The following is a 19,791-nucleotide window of genomic DNA, read 5'->3' as shown; positions in this document are numbered from 1 at the left end:
ATCCAATATTACCCATTGACAAAGATTGATATTTCTTTGCAGGGGAATACTTATTTCAAAAACAGGGACAACTATACCTATGTTCAACACGAACCATATTTAAAACATTCTTCACTAAAATATGTCGAAAAATCTCGTATTTTCGACATATTAAGCGCATAGTAATTACGAACTTAACACGACTATGGTTTCAACTGCTAACCTGCACCAATAACATGTACCAACCAATAGCAACAGAATACTGATATACCTGCGCATGTGAAGGGGGCGTGGCCTCTGTATAGCTTAAATAGGAACCACAACGCCATACTGTATTCAGTGACTGACACACGTCGTGGACATCATCATGGAATTCGGCTACGGAGCTGAGGACGGTAAGGACTTTAATTGTTTTACTTCTAATCATAATTCAACAACACATTTTAATATTTTCAATTGTTTGCTCAAACTATATTCTTTAATTATCACTTATAGCTTGCTTAACTGTATTTGAATACATACGGGAAATGTGAACAGAACATTTCAAAACAATGTAATCATTCGAAATAGTGTGTTTCTTTCAAACCTTAAATTATCACCAGAGTCTGGTTATGGTCACGCTCACACTCATGAGCTACTCTCACGAGTCCTCTCTATTGTTGAAGGACCTACCCACTGGATCCTGACATGCCCCAATGCAGGGGGACACCACCAGTCTCCTATCGACATTGAAACTGAATTGGTTAAATTTGATCACAAACTCCACGAACATCACCTGCACATTGACTTCGAGAAGGAGCATCACCCCGAAGTAAAGAACAATGGACACTCCTTTGAAGTGGAAATAGAGGAACATTCGAGTAAGAGGTTTGTTAATTTTAAAACTGTTTAGGAGCCATGTTAATGTGGATTGAAACCTCGTGTTGTTTCCAAGATCTTGGTATAATAATAGTTTCCGTTGCAGCTGCTTAACGGTTTCAACCGAAACTCTGGTATAGGTATTCAAAAAGTAATCTTTCCACGATAATCTAGAAAGTATCTAAATAATCAATCTATGCTTTTGTTCATGTTACAAATATTACACAATGACTACTTAATGTCTTCCTTTTAAGGCCAGTAAGTATGACCAACATCTGTTTTAGTTTCCTTCCCATACATGTGTATACTTTATACTATTAAAGCTTTGACTGGTGGAATCCTCGAGAAAGAAGAATACCATTTGAAGCAGTTTCACTTCCACTGGGGAGTCACCGACTACACCGGGTCAGAACATACGGTCGATGGGAAACATCATGCCGCAGAGGTGGGTGGTTCAACAAGCAATCTAGGAGGACAAAACCTCATCTGTTTGAACAAACAGAAATGAAATGCATTTGATACTTCGACTTCTACTCTGATAACACATAGAGGACATGTATTATTAATGACTGATAAACTTCAAACTAATGCCGGTGTTTTGTATCTTGACATAACGGTGAGGAACATATTTGCGGCAAGTGTACTTAGTCTATTATTAACATGTTTCGGCAGATAATTCTCTGGCGTTGATTCTGCTCCTTACATATTAAATTGTTCTGATAGCAACTGAATAATGTGAAAGATAATAACGACACTATCAATGATGTTTCAGCTTCATTTCGTGACCTATGACCACAAGAAATACGGAACATTTAAGGAGGCTGTTTCCAAGAAGGATGGCCTGGCGGTGCTTGCAGTTTTCATCGAGGTTGTACACTATTTCATTATTTTGTTTCCTTTGGCGTTGGTTTCACTATTTCACTAAGTTCTGTTACATAAGTAAGTAAGTCCTGAAATAGTGAATAGCTGTTGATAAATGGTCACCTATGAATTTGATACGAATGTCACAATGTTCACTGATCTAAGGCTGCAAATCAATGGTATTCATTATTGTATACCAATTCTTTCTTTGCAAAATGTAAGACCTGTCTGAACTTATCTTCAGCGAAGTTGAAAAGTTGAAAGCCAAATATAACATGTTTCGTGAATGAACACATGAAACTTAAACAAATGCCAATTAAAACCATTCTATTTCTATAAATCCACGTGCTTTCCATCTTAATTTAGGATTTAACATTTCAGGAAGGAAAACACGAACATAAAGAATTCGAAAAACTGTGCGAACTGATGTCGAAAGTCGAGAAAGCGCACACCAGCACTCATATGAAGCATGGTTTTCATCCATCTAAACTGCTGCCATGTAAGTTCTTTCAGAAGAATATGGCATGATGTGAGCCAGTGGGTGAGTGAGTGAGTGCGTGATTGAGTAAGTGAGTGCATCAGATAAACTTGTGGTTGAATGCCATGTACCAGACACATGTCGACTGGGCGAATCTTAAAACTAAGATAATTAACTAGATGCCTATTCCCCCAGGAATACTATGTGTGTCAAGTATCCACGTGTGTGAGTGGCCTTACTGACAATGCTGTCGAAATGTACATTTGATGTCTGTTGTCTTGCAGCTGATACAACAAAGTACTATACCTACCCTGGATCTCTGACCACGCCCCCTTTGTCGGAAAGTGTCACGTGGATAGTAATGGCAGAACCCATTCACGTGTCTGAGCACCAGGTTTGTTCCTTATTTCTACAATTATCAAACAGTTCAGTATTTTCAGTGTCGTATCCGGGAATAAGGTGATGTTGTGTCAGCTTAGTTAAACACGAATTATTTTCTCAATTAGAACTGATCACTTTCACAGCTCCGTATGTACTTGATGTAAACTTCAACAATGCATTGGTTTATTACCAGAGATCCGTAACGTGAAAAGAGTTTTCACTGGCACAGTAATCTTACATATCATTCCTTAACTTACAACGCACCATCGTATTCTATTTTGTCAGTGAAACAAATAGTAAGAGACACCAGAAACTGAAAATATATAAATGGCTTATGTACAAGTATACAGTATACCAACTGTAAACACATCTTAATCAAAAGTGTTGGTTAGTTGGTATCCTTTAATGGGTCACATAGAAAAAGACGTTGACACGTCAAAAACGAACTGGTATATATTCGGTGTTGTTTTGAAACTAACCTCCTTGGTTGCAGCTGAAGAGTCTGAGACATCTGAAAGATGCAGATGGCGGCCACCTTGAAAACAACTTCCGGCCCACCATGCCTCTTGGAGACAGGGTTGTGAAAGCGTCATTCAAATGATGCGGTGAATGGATCGAGATGGACATCGGATCGGACCTGTAGTTTATCTACATGTACACTAGTTTACTCTATTCACTTCAAGTTTTTAATATAATATTGTCAACCCTATACCATAGCTAGAATAAACAGCAGAAACTGCACCAGCACTTGTATCTGTGAGAGTTGAATGTAGGCGTTGCTACTCGGATAAACAACATTCACCCAGATTCCAATACATTTGTTGCTAGCATAGATGAAAGCTGGTCCCATATTTACAGATAAATACAACTTTAGTGTCTACTAAAAGCACACGAGGAAGCTGTTTTGAAATGTTTACTATATTATATGTTTATTAGAATAATGCATTGTGGTGCTGTAAAGCCATACGAATTATGTCCAAAATATTACAAAGAGAAAATGAATACTCTAAATTATCCCAATCTTATCCTTCCATTCAATGACCCCTGACTTGGGTGCTGCTTCAGACGATGTATTGCAACATGCACAATTAGAAAGTTAAATAAAGACGTCTACAAAAAAACCATTGATTTTGTGTTTAACAACGACGTATCTACATTTCTACTGTATATTTTGTATATAGTGTGAAACCAGCGGTTGGGTGAATGCTGTTTCACGCCGCACTATTAATCATCACATGAACCAGTATGCGTCAACACTACCCGGCAGGGTAGAGTGACACACAACCACCCAGGCAACATGTTGTAACAGACATACTCATTTGAATCAAGTCGTTTTTGTTCTGTAACGCCGCAGTTGCCAACATTTCAGCTAAATGATGGTGATCTCTAAATACTCCAGTACAAATCAGACAGTCCAGTGAATGACATCCTCAAGATTCAGCCATGCAATTAGGGTGCGTTGATATGCAATCAGCCAAATCACAGAACCTGATAACCAGATCCATTTTCAAACATCGCTTGGTGGATTCTATACTTACCCCGAATCAAAACTGGGTGGAACGCTATTTCTCGCAGTAAATACTTGAAAGGTGTCAAGTTTATGGACTACTGACCACGATTTGATAACTTTATTCAAATGCTTAATTTGACACGGGTGTATGTAATATATAATTTTGTGATACAAATGTAGAAAGACAACAGAGATATATTGCTAAATATATGTGTACATAAGAGTGACAAAACCTTTTCTATAACCATGAGAAATCTCTGCTAGGTGTCTTACACATATTTATCAAGCTGATTGTCTCTGTTGTCATTCTCCATATAAAGAACAAACATTCTGAGCGTAGCTTTGGTGTAATGCGATGATGCGATGATATTCTCTCACCTTAGCCACAACTCATTTTGATTCAAACGATGACGTCAGAGCAGCCATGGAGAACATTCTGAACAGCCCAGAGAAGGACTTTTCGAAATTGGGATAAAATCCCTCCAACATCGTTGACAAAAGTGTATCAGTGGGGAAATGGATTATGTTGAAACGTAGATTATTCTAATGTCTATAGGTCAAGTCATTTTATGTAAGGTACGGAACTCTTGTACGATAACATTTGTGATACGAGAACTTGCTCAGGAGATTGAGAATGGATCACCACAAAACAACGCAGATATTTATCACTTAAGTGTTGGTCTTGAAAAGATCCGAATTACTAGTAATCAATTCCAAAGATGTCAGGACAATATTGGACAAGCTTAAGGTTGTTTTAAACATATGTTATTGTACGATGACACACAAATCAGACACCAGTTGTGAAACTAACATTGTCTCCTCCAAAGCATTTGCAATAAAACACAGGAAAGGGTAATTTAAAAAGTCCAGAGGATGGAAAACAACTTAAGCACTTCTTACAGAGTGAACCACATTTACACGATGTGGGATCCTCATTCAAGCCCTACATACATCATCACTGACTTGTGATATCTAGCATGGATTATTATAGGTAATAGCCCCGGCTTGTGTCCAATGTCCTAGGACAGTTTAGGCTAGGTAACATTGTCACAAGACAATCCGGCCTAGATATCATTGCCACGAGATACTTCATTCTAGGTGACATTGTCACTGATTCAGTTGGAAGGATTACCTCTTGATGAAGATTTATTCACGACAACAATACTCTTTACTTCAAAAATACACTATTGTATCATAAACTACAAAGACGTTTTATGAAAAAAGTGGATATTGTTAGTCTAGACAGATGTACATATTATTTCATGTTGAATCGCCTGCTGTCTGATCAACTGGAAATATGGACAAACAAAGGGCACCAGTTACGTGAAAATCCTTGTATACAAACTGAATATAGACGGATGCTGCCCTACAGCACTGTTTGTGGGTTTTAGGTAGGAAAGATGTGTGGAGAGTTAGTGAGTGAATTGGGTTTAACGCCGCTTTTAACAGTATTCCAGTTACATCGCGGCGTGTCAGCTTAATGTGGAGGAAAGCCCAAAGTGATGCAGGTCTCAGACGTTTACCACTTCGGTAAAACCCACGAGCAGTGTGTAGAGTTAACAATGAAGGGGTCTCGAATTGCATTGTAAACTGACTTTCGTATCTTTTAGCTTGAACATGCAAGATATTTAAAAACTAACATTAAAGGTGAAGTTAAAAATGTCTATCTCTGTTCAAAATCCAGTCACATTGCTGGGCTGACCTCCCCAAATGAGTACTTTAAAAAGCCCACTTTTATTTGTTTGCTGTACAAATTGTACTGGTGTAATGTTGTCGCTGTCTGATCTATAGACATAAAACTGGTCTTGTGGTAACTTTAGACTAACATCAGTTTTAATCATCCACGACTTCTTGAATCTGTTTGTAATACTAACACGTGTGTACGCGTCTTGTAATGATAATTCAAACTAGCGCTTACTGATCTCCACACTCTGTACAACTCCGCGTTTACATTTGGCATATTATATATGCATACTCACTTGTTATCATTCTCAGACCACACAGATATGGCTGACTGTTGATAATTCATTAAAATCATCGATGGTAATAAAGAGCATTCTAAACTCATTTCACATCAAGTTGTTGTCCATCGTGATTGTACTGCCATTGAATTCCACTATATTGTGTACTCTCATTGTAATTACTTTTTATTGATATAATTACCTAGTTAATTATTGAATACGATTGTAATCTGTATACTAGTATCATTTCTTTGTTGTTTCTTGGTTTCACAATGAATTCTTTTGCGTAACCAGATTTCTGGGTTAACTTACTATTTGAATTTGAAAGTCGAAACGTAACAATGAACATCGTTCAAATGCGTAAGCTGTTTTACAGTTTTAAAAACGGACAACTTATTTGTTGTATTCTCAGGCAAAGACAGATCACATATTCTTTTAGCTTCGTCCGCCTAATCCCTGTCTAGTTGAGCTTGGAGATTAGAAACACACACACCATGGCGAGGTGTTTATGTCTAGAGTATATGATGTGCTGAATGTACAGGTTCTCGATTATGTATTGGTCTGCACGTCCCAGACTCATTTACTAGTTATTTAGTTATCTATATGGTAGCATCGGATGAGGTGGTCTATTTTATACCCTGAAGGACCATGTGTTGGCGCTGAATGTACACGTTCCTGAGGATGCATTGGTCTACACGTCACAACCCGGTTTATATATTGCTTCATCCCAGACAAATTTATTCGCTGTTTCATTATCTGTATGGTCGCGTCAGAGGGGCTGGCCTATTATATACCACGTGTAAGCTCTTTTGAAATTGTGTCACGAGCACCTACCTACTAAACCACAAGTCTCTCAATGGCCTTTTGAACAAAGTTAGCATTTATTCAAGCCTTTGTGTTTTGAGAGAAATTGATTTGACTAACACATTTGGATGGAATAACGTTTGTAACTGAGATTGTTCATTGATGTACCTCAACGAGAGTTTAATAGAATCAGATATTTGCCCCTGACAGGTATTTAAGACCACGTCACTCAAAACAGCTCTTTCTAGGCAATGCGTAAATTCGTGCTTGGTTTTACTCACTGGCTGAAGTGGGAGTGTGTAGTACCAGGTAGCAGAGGTATCGTATGTCAGTATTAGACGGCCTCACTTTGATTGATGAATTATGAAAAAGATAGTAACCTCAATTTTTATCTCATTTCCACACTTAATAGACGCGTATATCAAAATGTGTCTGATCCTACACACCTACAATACAGTGATGCATGGTAATTTGTGTTGGTCACATTGGTCATTTGCTGAAGGGGATAGATTTTTGGTCTGAAAATCCTTAATTTCATTGTCCTTCTACTTCACTCTGTCTCTCTTCTTCTGTCTTTATCTCTCTATTTGTTTTTCTCCAAATCTTTCTTTATAACTCTATCTCATCCAAACCCTTGATTCCATTGTCCTTCTACTTCACTTTGTCTCTCTACTTCTTTCTATGTCTCTCTCGTCCTTCCTTTGCCTCGTTACTCATTTCTTTATCCCACCAGTTCTTTCCTCGTCTCTATGTTTCTTCTATTCTCTTCTTTTTCCTCTCTCTCTCTCTCTCTTCTTCTTTCTTTGTTTTTCGGCTTCTTTTTTGTCCATATTAATTACCCGCTACATCTTTCTTTATGTCTCATATTTTCCATTGACGTTTTACTTCTTTATTGCACCGCTACCCTTTCCTGTGACTCTCTACTTCTTTCTTTGTTTCTGTTTGTCTCAATTTGTTTGTCTTTCTTAGACTCTATTTCTCCCATTGTCCAACTACTTCTAATTTTTGCCTCTCTAGTTCTTCCTTTGTCCCTCTATTTCTTTCTTTGTTTCCCCGCTTCTGGCTGTTGCGAGGACACATTTTGCTGTACGTAGTTGCCGTATTGGTTTAATTCTGAGAAAGCTAACCCAAATTTGAACCTTGATCAGACAACATTGACCCCTTTAAAGTCATCAAAAATGATATCTTTCTCAGGTCCATTTAAAGACCACACTCCCTGAAATGACTTCATCACTAATCAAAGCGGGATTATTACCTATTGACAAAGGCTGATATTTTTTTGCAGGGGAACACTTATTTCATAAACTTGGGCAAATATATTCATGTTCAACACGAACCATATTTAAAACATTCCTCCCTAAAAAATGTCAAAGCATCTCGTATGTTTGACACATTAAGCGCATAGTAATTGCGAACTTAACACGACTATGGTTTCAACTGCTAACCTGCACCAATAACATGTACCAACCAACAGCAACAGAATACTGATATACCTGCGCATGTGAAGGGGGCGGGGCCTCTGTGTAGCTTAAATAGGAGCCACAAACGCCACACTGTATTCAGTGACTAACACACGTCGTGGACATCATCATGGAATTCGGCTACGGAGCTGAGGACGGTAAGGACTTTAATTGTTTTACTCCTAATCATAATTCAACAACACATTTTAATATTTTCAATTGTTTGCTCAAACTATATTCTTTAATTATCACTTATAGCTTGCTTAGCTGTATTTGAATACATACATACATAGATGTGAACAGAACATTTAAAAAAAATGTAATCATTCGAAATAGTGTGTTTCTTTCAAACCTTAAATTATCACCAGAGTCTGGTTATGGTCACGCTCACACTCATGAGCTACTCTCACGAGTCCTCTCTATTGTTGAAGGACCTACCCACTGGATCCTGACATGCCCCAATGCAGGGGGACACCACCAGTCTCCTATCGACATTGAAACTGAATTGGTTAAATTTGATCACAAACTCCACGAACATCACCTGCACATTGACTTCGAGAAGGAGCATCACCCCGAAGTAAAGAACAATGGACACTCCTTTGAAGTGGAAATAGAGGAACATTCGAGTAAGGGTCTTGTTCATTTAAAAACTGTTTAGGAGGCATGTTAATGTGGATTGAAACCTCGTGTTGTTTCCAAGATCTTGGTATAATAATAGTTTCCTTTGCAGCTGCTTAACGGTTTGAACCTAAACTCTGCTATTGGTATTCAAAAAGTAATGTTTCCACGTAAATGTAGAAAGTATCTAAATAATCAATCTATGCTTTTGTTCATGTTACAAATATTACACAATGACTACTTAATGTCTTCCTTTTAAGGCCAGTAAGTATGACCAACATCTGTTTTAGTTTCCTTCCCATACATGTGTACACTTTATACTATTAAAGCTTTGACTGGTGGAATCCTCGAGAAAGAAGAATACCATTTGAAGCAGTTCCACTTCCACTGGGGAGTCACCGACCACACCGGGTCAGAACATACGGTCGATGGGAAACATCATGCCGCAGAGGTGGGTGGTTCAAGCAATCTAGGAGGACAAAACCTCATCTGTTTGAACAAACAGAAATGAAATGCATTTGATACTTCGACTTCTACTCTGATAACACATAGAGGACATGTATTATTAATGACTGATAAACTTCAAACTAATGCCGGTGTTTTGTATCTTGACATAACGGTGAGGAACATATTTGCGGCAAGTGTACTTAGTCTATTATTAACATGGTTCGGCAGATAATTCTCTGGCGTTGATTCTGCTCCTTACATATTAAATTGTTCTGATAGCAACTGAATAATGTGAAAGATAATAACGACACTATCAATGATGTTTCAGCTTCATTTCGTGACCTATGACTCCAAGAAATACGGAACATTTAAGGAGGCTGTTTCCAAGAAGGACGGCCTGGCGGTGCTTGCTGTTTTCATCGAGGTTGAACACTATTTCAGTATTTTGTTTCCTTGGCGTTGGTTTCACTATTTCACTAAGTTCTGTTACATAAGTAAGTAAGTCTTGAAATAGTGAATAGCTGTTGATAAATGGTCACCTATGAATTTGATACGAATGTCACAATGTTCACTGATCTAAGGCTGCAAATCAATGGTATTCATTATTGTATACCAATTCTTTCTTTGCAAAATGTAAGACCTGTCTGAACTTATCTTCAGCGAAGTTGAAAAGTTGAAAGCCAAATATAACATGTTTCGTGAATGAACACATGAAACTTAAACAAATGCCAATTTAACCATTCTATTTCTATAAATCCACGTGCTTTCCATCTTAATTTAGGATTTAACATTTCAGGAAGGAAAACACGAACATAAAGAATTCGAAAAACTGTGCCAACTGATGTCGAAAGTCGAGAAAGCGCACACCAGCACTCATATGAAGCATGGTTTTCATCCATCTAAACTGCTGCCATGTAAGTTCTTTCAGAAGAATTTTGGCATGATGTGAGCCAGTGGGTGAGTGAGTGAGTGCGTGATTGAGTAAGTGAGTGAGTGAGTGAGTGCATCAGATAAACTTGTGGTTGAATGCCATGTACCAGACACATGTCGACTGGGCGAATCTTAAAACTAAGATAATTAACTAGATGCCTATTCCCCCAGGAATACTATGTGTGTCAAGTATCCACGTGTGTGAGTGGCCTTACTGACAATGCTGTCGAAATGTACATTTGATGTCTGTTGTCTTGCAGCTGATACAACAAAGTACTATACCTACCCTGGATCTCTGACCACGCCCCCTTTGTCGGAAAGTGTCACGTGGATAGTAATGGCAGAACCCATTCACGTGTCTGAGCACCAGGTTTGTTCCTTATTTCTACAATTATCAAACAGTTCAGTATTTTCAGTGTCGTATCCGGGAATAAGGTGATGTTGTGTCAGCTTAGTTAAACACGAATTATTTTCTCAATTAGAACTGACCACTTTCACAGCTCCGTATGTACTTGATGTAAACTTCAACAATGCATTGGTTTATTACCAGAGATCCGTAACGTGAAAAGAGTTTTCACTGGCACAGTAATCTTACATATCATTCCTTAACTTACAACGCACCATCGTATTCTATTTTGTCAGTGAAACAAATAGTAAGAGACACCAGAAACTGAAAATAAATAAATGGCTTATGTACAAGTATACAGTATACCAACTGTAAACACATCTTAATCAAAAGTGTTGGTTAGTTGGTATCCTTTAATGGGTCACATAGAAAAAGACGTTGACACGTCAAAAACGAACTGGTATATATTCGGTGTTGTTTTGAAACTAACCTCCTTGGTTGCAGCTGAAGAGTCTGAGACATCTGAAAGATGCAGATGGCGGCCACCTTGAAAACAACTTCCGGCCCACCATGCCTCTTGGAGACAGGGTTGTGAAAGCGTCATTCAAATGATGCGGTGAATGGATCGAGATGGACATCGGATCGGACCTGTAGTTTATCTACATGTACACTAGTTTACTCTATTCACTTCAAGTTTTTAATATAATATTGTCAACCCTATACCATAGCTAGAATAAACAGCAGAAACTGCACCAGCACTTGTATCTGTGAGAGTTGAATGTAGGCGTTGCTACTCGGATAAACAACATTCACCCAGATTCCAATACATTTGTTGCTAGCATAGATGAAAGCTGGTCCCATATTTACAGATAAATACAACTTTAGTGTCTACTAAAAGCACACGAGGAAGCTGTTTTGAAATGTTTACTATATTATATGTTTATTAGAATAATGCATTGTGGTGCTGTAAAGCCATACGAATTATGTCCAAAATATTACAAAGAGAAAATGAATACTCTAAATTATCCCAATCTTATCCTTCCATTCAATGACCCCTGACTTGGGTGCTGCTTCAGACGATGTATTGCAACATGCACAATTAGAAAGTTAAATAAAGACGTCTACAAAAAAACCATTGATTTTGTGTTTAACAACGACGTATCTACATTTCTACTGTATATTTTGTATATAGTGTGAAACCAGCGGTTGGGTGAATGCTGTTTCACGCCGCACTATTAATCATCACATGAACCAGTATGCGTCAACACTACCCGGCAGGGTAGAGTGACACACAACCACCCAGGCAACATGTTGTAACAGACATACTCATTTGAATCAAGTCGTTTTTGTTCTGTAACGCCGCAGTTGCCAACATTTCAGCTAAATGATGGTGATCTCTAAATACTCCAGTACAAATCAGACAGTCCAGTGAATGACATCCTCAAGATTCAGCCATGCAATTAGGGTGCGTTGATATGCAATCAGCCAAATCACAGAACCTGATAACCAGATCCATTTTCAAACATCGCTTGGTGGATTCTATACTTACCCCGAATCAAAACTGGGTGGAACGCTATTTCTCGCAGTAAATACTTGAAAGGTGTCAAGTTTATGGACTACTGACCACGATTTGATAACTTTATTCAAATGCTTAATTTGACACGGGTGTATGTAATATATAATTTTGTGATACAAATGTAGAAAGACAACAGAGATATATTGCTAAATATATGTGTACATAAGAGTGACAAAACCTTTTCTATAACCATGAGAAATCTCTGCTAGGTGTCTTACACATATTTATCAAGCTGATTGTCTCTGTTGTCATTCTCCATATAAAGAAGAAACATTCTGAGCGTAGCTTTGGTGTAATGCGATGATGCGATGATATTCTCTCACCTTAGCCACAACTCATTTTGATTCAAACGATGACGTCAGAGCAGCCATGGAGAACATTCTGAACAGCCCAGTGAAGGACTTTTCGAAATTGGGATAAAATCCCTCCAACATCGTTGACAAAAGTGTATCAGTGGGGAAATGGATTATGTTGAAACGTAGATTATTCTAATGTCTATAGGTCAAGTCATTTTATGTAAGGTACGGAACTCTTGTACGATAACATTTGTGATACGAGAACTTGCTCAGGAGATTGAGAATGGATCACCACAAAACAACGCAGATATTTATCACTTAAGTGTTGGTCTTGAAAAGATCCGAATTACTAGTAATCAATTCCAAAGATGTCAGGACAATATTGGACAAGCTTAAGGTTGTTTTAAACATATGTTATTGTACGATGACACACAAATCAGACACCAGTTGTGAAACTAACATTGTCTCCTCCAAAGCATTTGCAATAAAACACAGGAAAGGGTAATTTAAAAAGTCCAGAGGATGGAAAACAACTTAAGCACTTCTTACAGAGTGAACCACATTTACACGATGTGGGATCCTCATTCAAGCCCTACATACATCATCACTGACTTGTGATATCTAGCATGGATTATTATAGGTAATAGCCCCGGCTTGTGTCCAATGTCCTAGGACAGTTTAGGCTAGGTAACATTGTCACAAGACAATCCGGCCTAAATATCATTGCCACGAGATACTTCATTCTAGGTGACATTGTCACTGATTCAGTTGGAAGGATTACCTCTTGATGAAGATTTATTCACGACATGTTTCGTATCTTTTAGCTTGAACATGCAAGATATTTAAAAACTAACATTAAAGGTGAAGTTAAAAATGTCTATCTCTGTTCAAAATCCAGTCACATTGCTAGGCTGACCTCCCCAAATGAGTACTTTAAAAAGCCCACTTTTATTTGTTTGCTGTACAAATTGTACTGGTGTAATGTTGTCGCTGTCTGATCTATAGACATAAAACTGGTCTTGTGGTAACTTTAGACTAACATCAGTTTTAATCATCCACGACTTCTTGAATCTGTTTGTAATACTAACACGTGTGTACGCGTCTTGTAATGATAATTCAAACTAGCGCTTACTGATCTCCACACTCTGTACAACTCCGCGTTTACATTTGGCATATTATATATTCATACTCACTTGTTATCATTCTCAGACCACACAGATATGGCTGACTGTTGATAATTCATTAAAATCATCGATGGTAATAAAGAGCATTCTAAACTCATTTCACATCAAGTTGTTGTCCATCGTGATTGTACTGCCATTGAATTCCACTATATTGTGTACTCTCATTGTAATTACTTTTTATTGATATAATTACCTAGTTAATTATTGAATACGATTGTAATCTGTATACTAGTATCATTTCTTTGTTGTTTCTTGGTTTCACAATGAATTCTTTTGCGTAACCAGATTTCTGGGTTAACTTACTGTTTGAATTTGAAAGTCGAAACGTAACAATGAACATCGTTCAAATGCGTAAGCTGTTTTACAGTTTTAAAAACGGACAACTTATTTGTTGTATTCTCAGGCAAAGACAGATCACATATTCTTTTAGCTTCGTCCGCCTAATCCCTGTCTAGTTGAGCTTGGAGATTAGAAACACACACACCATGGCGAGGTGTTTATGTCTAGAGTATATGATGTGCTGAATGTACAGGTTCTCGATTATGTATTGGTCTGCACGTCCCAGACTCATTTACTAGTTATTTAGTTATCTATATGGTAGCATCGGATGAGGTGGTCTATTTTATACCCTGAAGGACCATGTGTTGGCGCTGAATGTACACGTTCCTGAGGATGTATTGGTCTACACGTCACAACCCGGAATATATTGCTTCATCCCAGACAAATTTATTCGCTGTTTCATTATCTGTATGGTCGCGTCAGAGGGGCTGGCCTATTATATACCACGTGTAAGCTCTTTTGAAATTGTGTCACGAGCACCTACCTACTAAACCACAAGTCTCTCAATGGCCTTTTGAACAAAGTTAGCATTTATTCAAGCCTTTGTGTTTTGAGAGAAATTGATTTGACTAACACATTTGGATGGAATAACGTTTGTAACTGAGATTGTTCATTGATGTACCTCAACGAGAGTTTAATAGAATCAGATATTTGCCCCTGACAGGTATTTAAGACCACGTCACTCAAAACAGCTCTTTCTAGGCAATGCGTAAATTCGTGCTTGGTTTTACTCACTGGCTGAAGTGGGAGTGTGTAGTACCAGGTAGCAGAGGTATCGTATGTCAGTATTAGACGGCCTCACTTTGATTGATGAATTATGAAAAAGATAGTAACCTCAATTTTTATCTCATTTCCACACTTAATAGACGTGTATATCAAAATGTGTCTGATCCTACACACCTACAATACAGTGATGCATGGTAATTTGTGTTGGCCACATTGGTCATTTGCTGAAGGGGATAGATTTTTGGTCTGAAAATCCTTAATTTCATTGTCCTTCTACTTCACTCTGTCTCTCTACTTCTTTCTATGTCTCTCTCGTCCTTCCTTTGCCTCGTTACTCATTTCTTTATCCCACCAGTTCTTTCCTCGTCTCTATGTTTCTTCTATTCTCTTCTTTTTCCTCTCTCTCTCTCTTCTTCTTTCTTTGTTTTTCGGCTTCTTTTTTGTCCATATTAATTACCCGCTACATCTTTCTTTATGTCTCATATTTTCCATTGACGTTTTACTTCTTTATTGCACCGCTACCCTTTCCTGTGACTCTCTACTTCTTTCTTTGTTTCTGTTTGTCTCAATTTGTTTGTCTTTCTTAGACTCTATTTCTCCCATTGTCCAACTACTTCTAATTTTTGCCTCTCTAGTTCTTCCTTTGTCCCTCTATTTCTTTCTTTGTTTCCCCACTTCTGGCTGTTGCGAGGACACATTTTGCTGTACGTAGTTGCCGTATTGGTTTAATTCTGAGAAAGCTAACCCAAATTTGAACCTTGATCAGACAACATTGACCCCTTTAAAGTCATCAAAAATGATATCTTTCTCAGGTCCATTTAAAGATCACACTCCCTGAAATGACTTCATCACTAATCAAAGCGGGATTATTACCTATTGACAAAGGCTGATATTTTTTTGCAGGGGAACACTTATTTCATAAACTTGGGCAAATATATTCATGTTCAACACGAACCATATTTAAAACATTCCTCCCTAAAAAATGTCAAAGCATCTCGTATGTTTGACACATTAAGCGCATAGTAATTGCGAACTTAACACGACTATGGTTTCAACTGCTAACCTGCACCAATAACATGTACCAACCAACAGCAACAGAATACTGATATACCTGCGCATGTGAAGGGGGCGGGGCCTCTGTGTAGCTTAAATAGGAGCCACAAACGCCACACTGTATTCAGTGACTAACACACGTCGTGGACATCATCATGGAATTCGGCTACGGAGCTGAGGACGGTAAGGACTTTAATTGTTTTACTCCTAATCATAATTCAACAACACATTTTAATATTTTCAATTGTTTGCTCAAACTATATTCTTTAATTATCACTTATAGCTTGCTTAGCTGTATTTGAATACATACATACATAGATGTGAACAGAACATTTTAAAAAAATGTAATCATTCGAAATAGTGTGTTTCTTTCAAACCTTAAATTATCACCAGAGTCTGGTTTTGGTCACGCTCACACTCATGAGCTACTCTCACGAGTCCTCTCTATTGTTGAAGGACCTACCCACTGGATCCTGACATGCCCCAATGCAGGGGGACACCACCAGTCTCCTATCGACATTGAAACTGAATTGGTTAAATTTGATCACAAACTCCACGAACATCACCTGCACATTGACTTCGAGAAGGAGCATCACCCCGAAGTAAAGAACAATGGACACTCCTTTGAAGTGGAGTGAGTGAGTGAGTATGGTTTTACGCCGCTTTTAGCAATATTTCAGCAATATCACGGCGGGGGACACCAGAAATGGGCTTCACACATTGTACCCATGTCGGGATTCGAACCCGGGTCTTCGGCGTGACGAGCGAACGCTTTAACCACTAGGCTACCCGACCGCCCCCTTTGAAGTGGAAATAGAGGAACATTCGAGTAAGGGTCTTGTTTATTTTAAAACTGTTTAGGAGGCATGTTAATGTGGATTGAAACCTCGTGTTGTTTCCAAGATCTTGGTATAATAATAGTTTCCGTTGCAGCTGCTTAACGGTTTGAACCTAAACTCTGCTATTGGTATTCAAAAAGTAATGTTTCCACGTAAATGTAGAAAGTATCTAAATAATCAATCTATGCTTTTGTTAATGTTACAAATATTACACAATGACTACTTAATGTCTTCCTTTTAAGGCCAGTAAGTATGGCCAACATCTGTTTTAGTTTCCTTCCCATACATGTGTATACTTTATACGATTAAAGCTTTGACTGGTGGAATCCTCGAGAAAGAGGAATACCATTTGAAGCAGTTTCACTTCCACTGGGGAGTCACCGACTACACCGGACAGAACATACGGTCGATGGGAAACATCATGCCGCAGAGGTGGGTGGTTCAACAAGCAATCTAGGAGGACAAAAGATCATCTGTTTGAACAAACAGAAATGCATTTGATACTTCGACTTTTAGTCTCATAACACATAGAGGACATGTATTATTAAGGACTGGTAAACTTAACGGTGAAGAACATGTTTGCGGGAAATGTACTAAGTCTATTGTTAACATGACATGAACGTGGAATCTAAAGGACCTTTTGCAAATGTTTTACATTCAGTTTCACGTCTCTTTAATCACCGGCACGGAGTTGTTCAATGAATTTGCGTGAGTGACGGGTGCTACTGGTAGAGCAGGATAATTGCCAACATTATTGTGCCTTTTACGCAAGATCTGTTTCGGCAGATAATTCTGTGGCGTTGATTCTGTTCATTACATATTAAATTGCTCTGATAGCAACTGAATAATGTGAAAGATAATAACGACAGTATCAATGATGTTTCAGCTTCATTTCGTGACCTATGACCACAAGAAATACGGAACATTTAAGGAGGCTGTTTCTAAGAAGGATGGCCTGGCGGTGCTTGCAGTTTTCATCGAGGTTGTACACTATTTCATTATTTTGTTTCCTTGGACGTTCGTTGCACTATTAAGTACTCTTACCCAAGTGAATCACTCTCCTGAAATAGTGAATAGCTGTTGATAAATGGTCACCTATTTGATACGAATGTCACAATGTTCACTGATCTAAGGCTGCAAATCTATGGTATTCATGTTTGTATACCCATTCGTTCTTTGCAAAATGTAAACCTGTCTGAACTTACCTTCAGCAAAGTTGAAAAGATGTAAGCGAAACGTAACATGTTACGTGAATGACCACATCAAACGTAAAAAAATGCCAATTTAACAATTCTATTTCTATAAATCCACGTGCTTTCCATCTTAATTTAGGATTTAACATTTCAGGAAGGTAAACACGAACATAAAGAATTCGAAAAACTGTGCGAACTGATGTCGAAAGTCGAGAAAGCACACACCAGCACTCATATGAAGCATGGTTTGCATCCATCTAAACTGCTGCCATGTAAGTTCTCTCGGAAGAATATGGCATGATGTGAGCCAGTGGGTGAGTGAGTGAGTGCGTGATTGAGTAAGTGAGTGAGTAAGTGAGTGCATCAGATAAACTTGTGGTTGAAAGCCATGGACCAGACACAAGTCGACTAGGCGAATCTTAAAACTAAGATAATTAACTAGATGCCTATTCCCCCAGGAATACTATGTGTGTAAAGTATCCATGTGTGTGAGTGGCCTTACTGACAATGCTGTCGAAATGTACATTTGATGTCTGTTGTCTTGCAGCTGACACAACAAAGTACTATACCTACCCTGGATCTCTGACCACGCCCCCTTTGTCGGAAAGTGTCACGTGGATAGTAATGGCAGAACCCATTCACGTGTCTGAGCACCAGGTTTGTTCCTTATTTCTACAATTATCAAACAGTTCAGTATTTTCAGTGTTATATCCGGGAATAAGGTGATGTTGTGTCAGCTTAGTGAAACACGATTTTGTTTCTCAATTAGAACTGATCACTTTCAGAGCTCCGTATGTACTTGATGTAAACTTCAACAATGCATTGGTTTATTACCAGAGATCCGTAACGTGAAAAGAGTTTTCACTGGCACAGTAATCTTACATATCATTCCTTAACTTACAACGCACCATCGTATTCTATTTTGTCAGTGAAACAAATAGTAAGAGACACCAGAAACTGAAAATAAATAAATGGCTTATGTACAAGTATACAGTGTACCAACTGTAAACACATCTTAATCAAAAGTGTTGGTTAGTTGGTATCCTTTAATGGGTCACATAGAAAAAGACGTTGACACGTCAAAAACTAACTGGTATATATTCGGTGTTGTTTTGAAACTAACCTCCTTGGTTGCAGCTGAAGAGTCTGAGACATCTGAAAGATGCAGATGGCGGCCACCTTGAAAACAACTTCCGGCCCACCATGCCTCTTGGAGACAGGGTGGTGAAAGCGTCCTTCAAATGATGCGGTGAATGGATCGAGATGGACATCGGATCGGACCTGTAGTTTATCTACATGAACACACTTTTACTCTATTCACTTCAAGTTGTTAATATAATATTGTCAACCCTATACCATAGCTAGAATAAACAGCAGAAACTGCACCAGCACTTGTATCTGCGAGAGGTGAATGTAGGCGTTGCTGTTTGTAACACTCGGATAAAAGTCATTCACCCAGATTCCAATACTTTTGTTGCTAACATAGACGAAAGCTGGTCACATATTTACAGATAAATACAACTTTAGCTTCTCATAAGAGCAAACGAAGAAGCTGTTTTGAAATGTTTACTATACTATATGTTTATTAGAATAATACCTTGTAGCCATACCAATAATGTTCAAAATAATAATGATCCATATGTTGTGTTTCTCCTCAAGGAGCACTGAGTAAGCTGCTATATCAGTATTGTCACATGCACAAATAGAAACTTAAGTTAAATAAATGTATCTGCAAAAAACATTGATTTTGTGATTTACTGCGCCGTATCTACATTTGTTCTGTATATATTGTATATAGTGTGAAACCAGCGGGTGAGTGAATGTTGTTTCACACCGCACTATTACCACATAATCGCCATAGAAACCAGCATGCGGCAACAATGACGACGATCCGTCAGGGTAGAGTGACAACCAACCACCCAGGCAACGTATAGTAAGAAACATACTAATTT

The 19,791-nt window shown here is 38.2% G+C and overlaps 3 protein-coding genes across 3 annotated transcripts; all 3 read left to right on the top strand.

Moving 5' to 3' along the window:
- The first annotated feature begins 324 nt into the window (after positions 1–324).
- On the top strand, positions 325–3,679 carry LOC124147239 (carbonic anhydrase 7-like). The gene is made up of 7 exons (XM_046517892.2): positions 325–374; positions 645–839; positions 1,161–1,282; positions 1,610–1,705; positions 2,080–2,197; positions 2,461–2,570; positions 3,051–3,679. Exons 1-7 carry the CDS (start codon positions 347–349, stop codon positions 3,156–3,158), a joined length of 777 nt encoding a protein of 258 aa, XP_046373848.2. The 5' UTR covers positions 325–346; the 3' UTR covers positions 3,159–3,679.
- A 4,706-nt stretch (positions 3,680–8,385) lies between these two features.
- On the top strand, positions 8,386–11,766 carry LOC124147240 (carbonic anhydrase 7-like). The gene is made up of 7 exons (XM_046517893.2): positions 8,386–8,450; positions 8,724–8,918; positions 9,240–9,361; positions 9,686–9,781; positions 10,154–10,271; positions 10,548–10,657; positions 11,138–11,766. Exons 1-7 carry the CDS (start codon positions 8,423–8,425, stop codon positions 11,243–11,245), a joined length of 777 nt encoding a protein of 258 aa, XP_046373849.2. The 5' UTR covers positions 8,386–8,422; the 3' UTR covers positions 11,246–11,766.
- A 4,159-nt stretch (positions 11,767–15,925) lies between these two features.
- LOC124147296 (carbonic anhydrase 7-like) lies at positions 15,926–19,580 on the top strand. The gene is made up of 8 exons (XM_048403997.1): positions 15,926–15,990; positions 16,264–16,436; positions 16,615–16,636; positions 16,958–17,085; positions 17,533–17,628; positions 17,994–18,111; positions 18,387–18,496; positions 18,977–19,580. Exons 1-8 carry the CDS (start codon positions 15,963–15,965, stop codon positions 19,082–19,084), a joined length of 783 nt encoding a protein of 260 aa, XP_048259954.1. The 5' UTR covers positions 15,926–15,962; the 3' UTR covers positions 19,085–19,580.
- The last annotated feature ends 211 nt before the right edge of the window (positions 19,581–19,791 follow it).

The sequence above is a fragment of the Haliotis rufescens genome, unplaced genomic scaffold (genome assembly GCF_023055435.1).
Source record: "Haliotis rufescens isolate VD_foot unplaced genomic scaffold, xgHalRufe1.0.p SCAF_30, whole genome shotgun sequence".
In the NCBI taxonomy this organism is placed as follows: domain Eukaryota; kingdom Metazoa; phylum Mollusca; class Gastropoda; order Lepetellida; family Haliotidae; genus Haliotis; species Haliotis rufescens.
The sequence above is the reverse complement of the archived record's forward strand: the minus strand, read 5'-3'. Positions and strand labels throughout refer to the sequence as shown.

Excerpts from the sequence above, each read along its gene's own strand:
- LOC124147240 (XM_046517893.2), top strand. The coding sequence starts at position 8,423 with ATGGAATTCGGCTACGGAGCTGAGGACG. Across the intron at positions 9,782-10,153 it reads TGCTTGCTGTTTTCATCGAG|GAAGGAAAACACGAACATAA; the intron begins GTTGAACACTAT and ends TTAACATTTCAG. Across the intron at positions 10,658-11,137 it reads TTCACGTGTCTGAGCACCAG|CTGAAGAGTCTGAGACATCT; the intron begins GTTTGTTCCTTA and ends CCTTGGTTGCAG.
- LOC124147239 (XM_046517892.2), top strand. The coding sequence starts at position 347 with ATGGAATTCGGCTACGGAGCTGAGGACG. Across the intron at positions 840-1,160 it reads GGAAATAGAGGAACATTCGA|CTTTGACTGGTGGAATCCTC; the intron begins GTAAGAGGTTTG and ends ATACTATTAAAG. Across the intron at positions 1,283-1,609 it reads GGAAACATCATGCCGCAGAG|CTTCATTTCGTGACCTATGA; the intron begins GTGGGTGGTTCA and ends ATGATGTTTCAG.
- LOC124147296 (XM_048403997.1), top strand. The coding sequence starts at position 15,963 with ATGGAATTCGGCTACGGAGCTGAGGACG. Across the intron at positions 16,437-16,614 it reads ACAATGGACACTCCTTTGAA|GTGGAAATAGAGGAACATTC; the intron begins GTGGAGTGAGTG and ends GCCCCCTTTGAA. Across the intron at positions 17,086-17,532 it reads TCATGCCGCAGAGGTGGGTG|CTTCATTTCGTGACCTATGA; the intron begins GTTCAACAAGCA and ends ATGATGTTTCAG.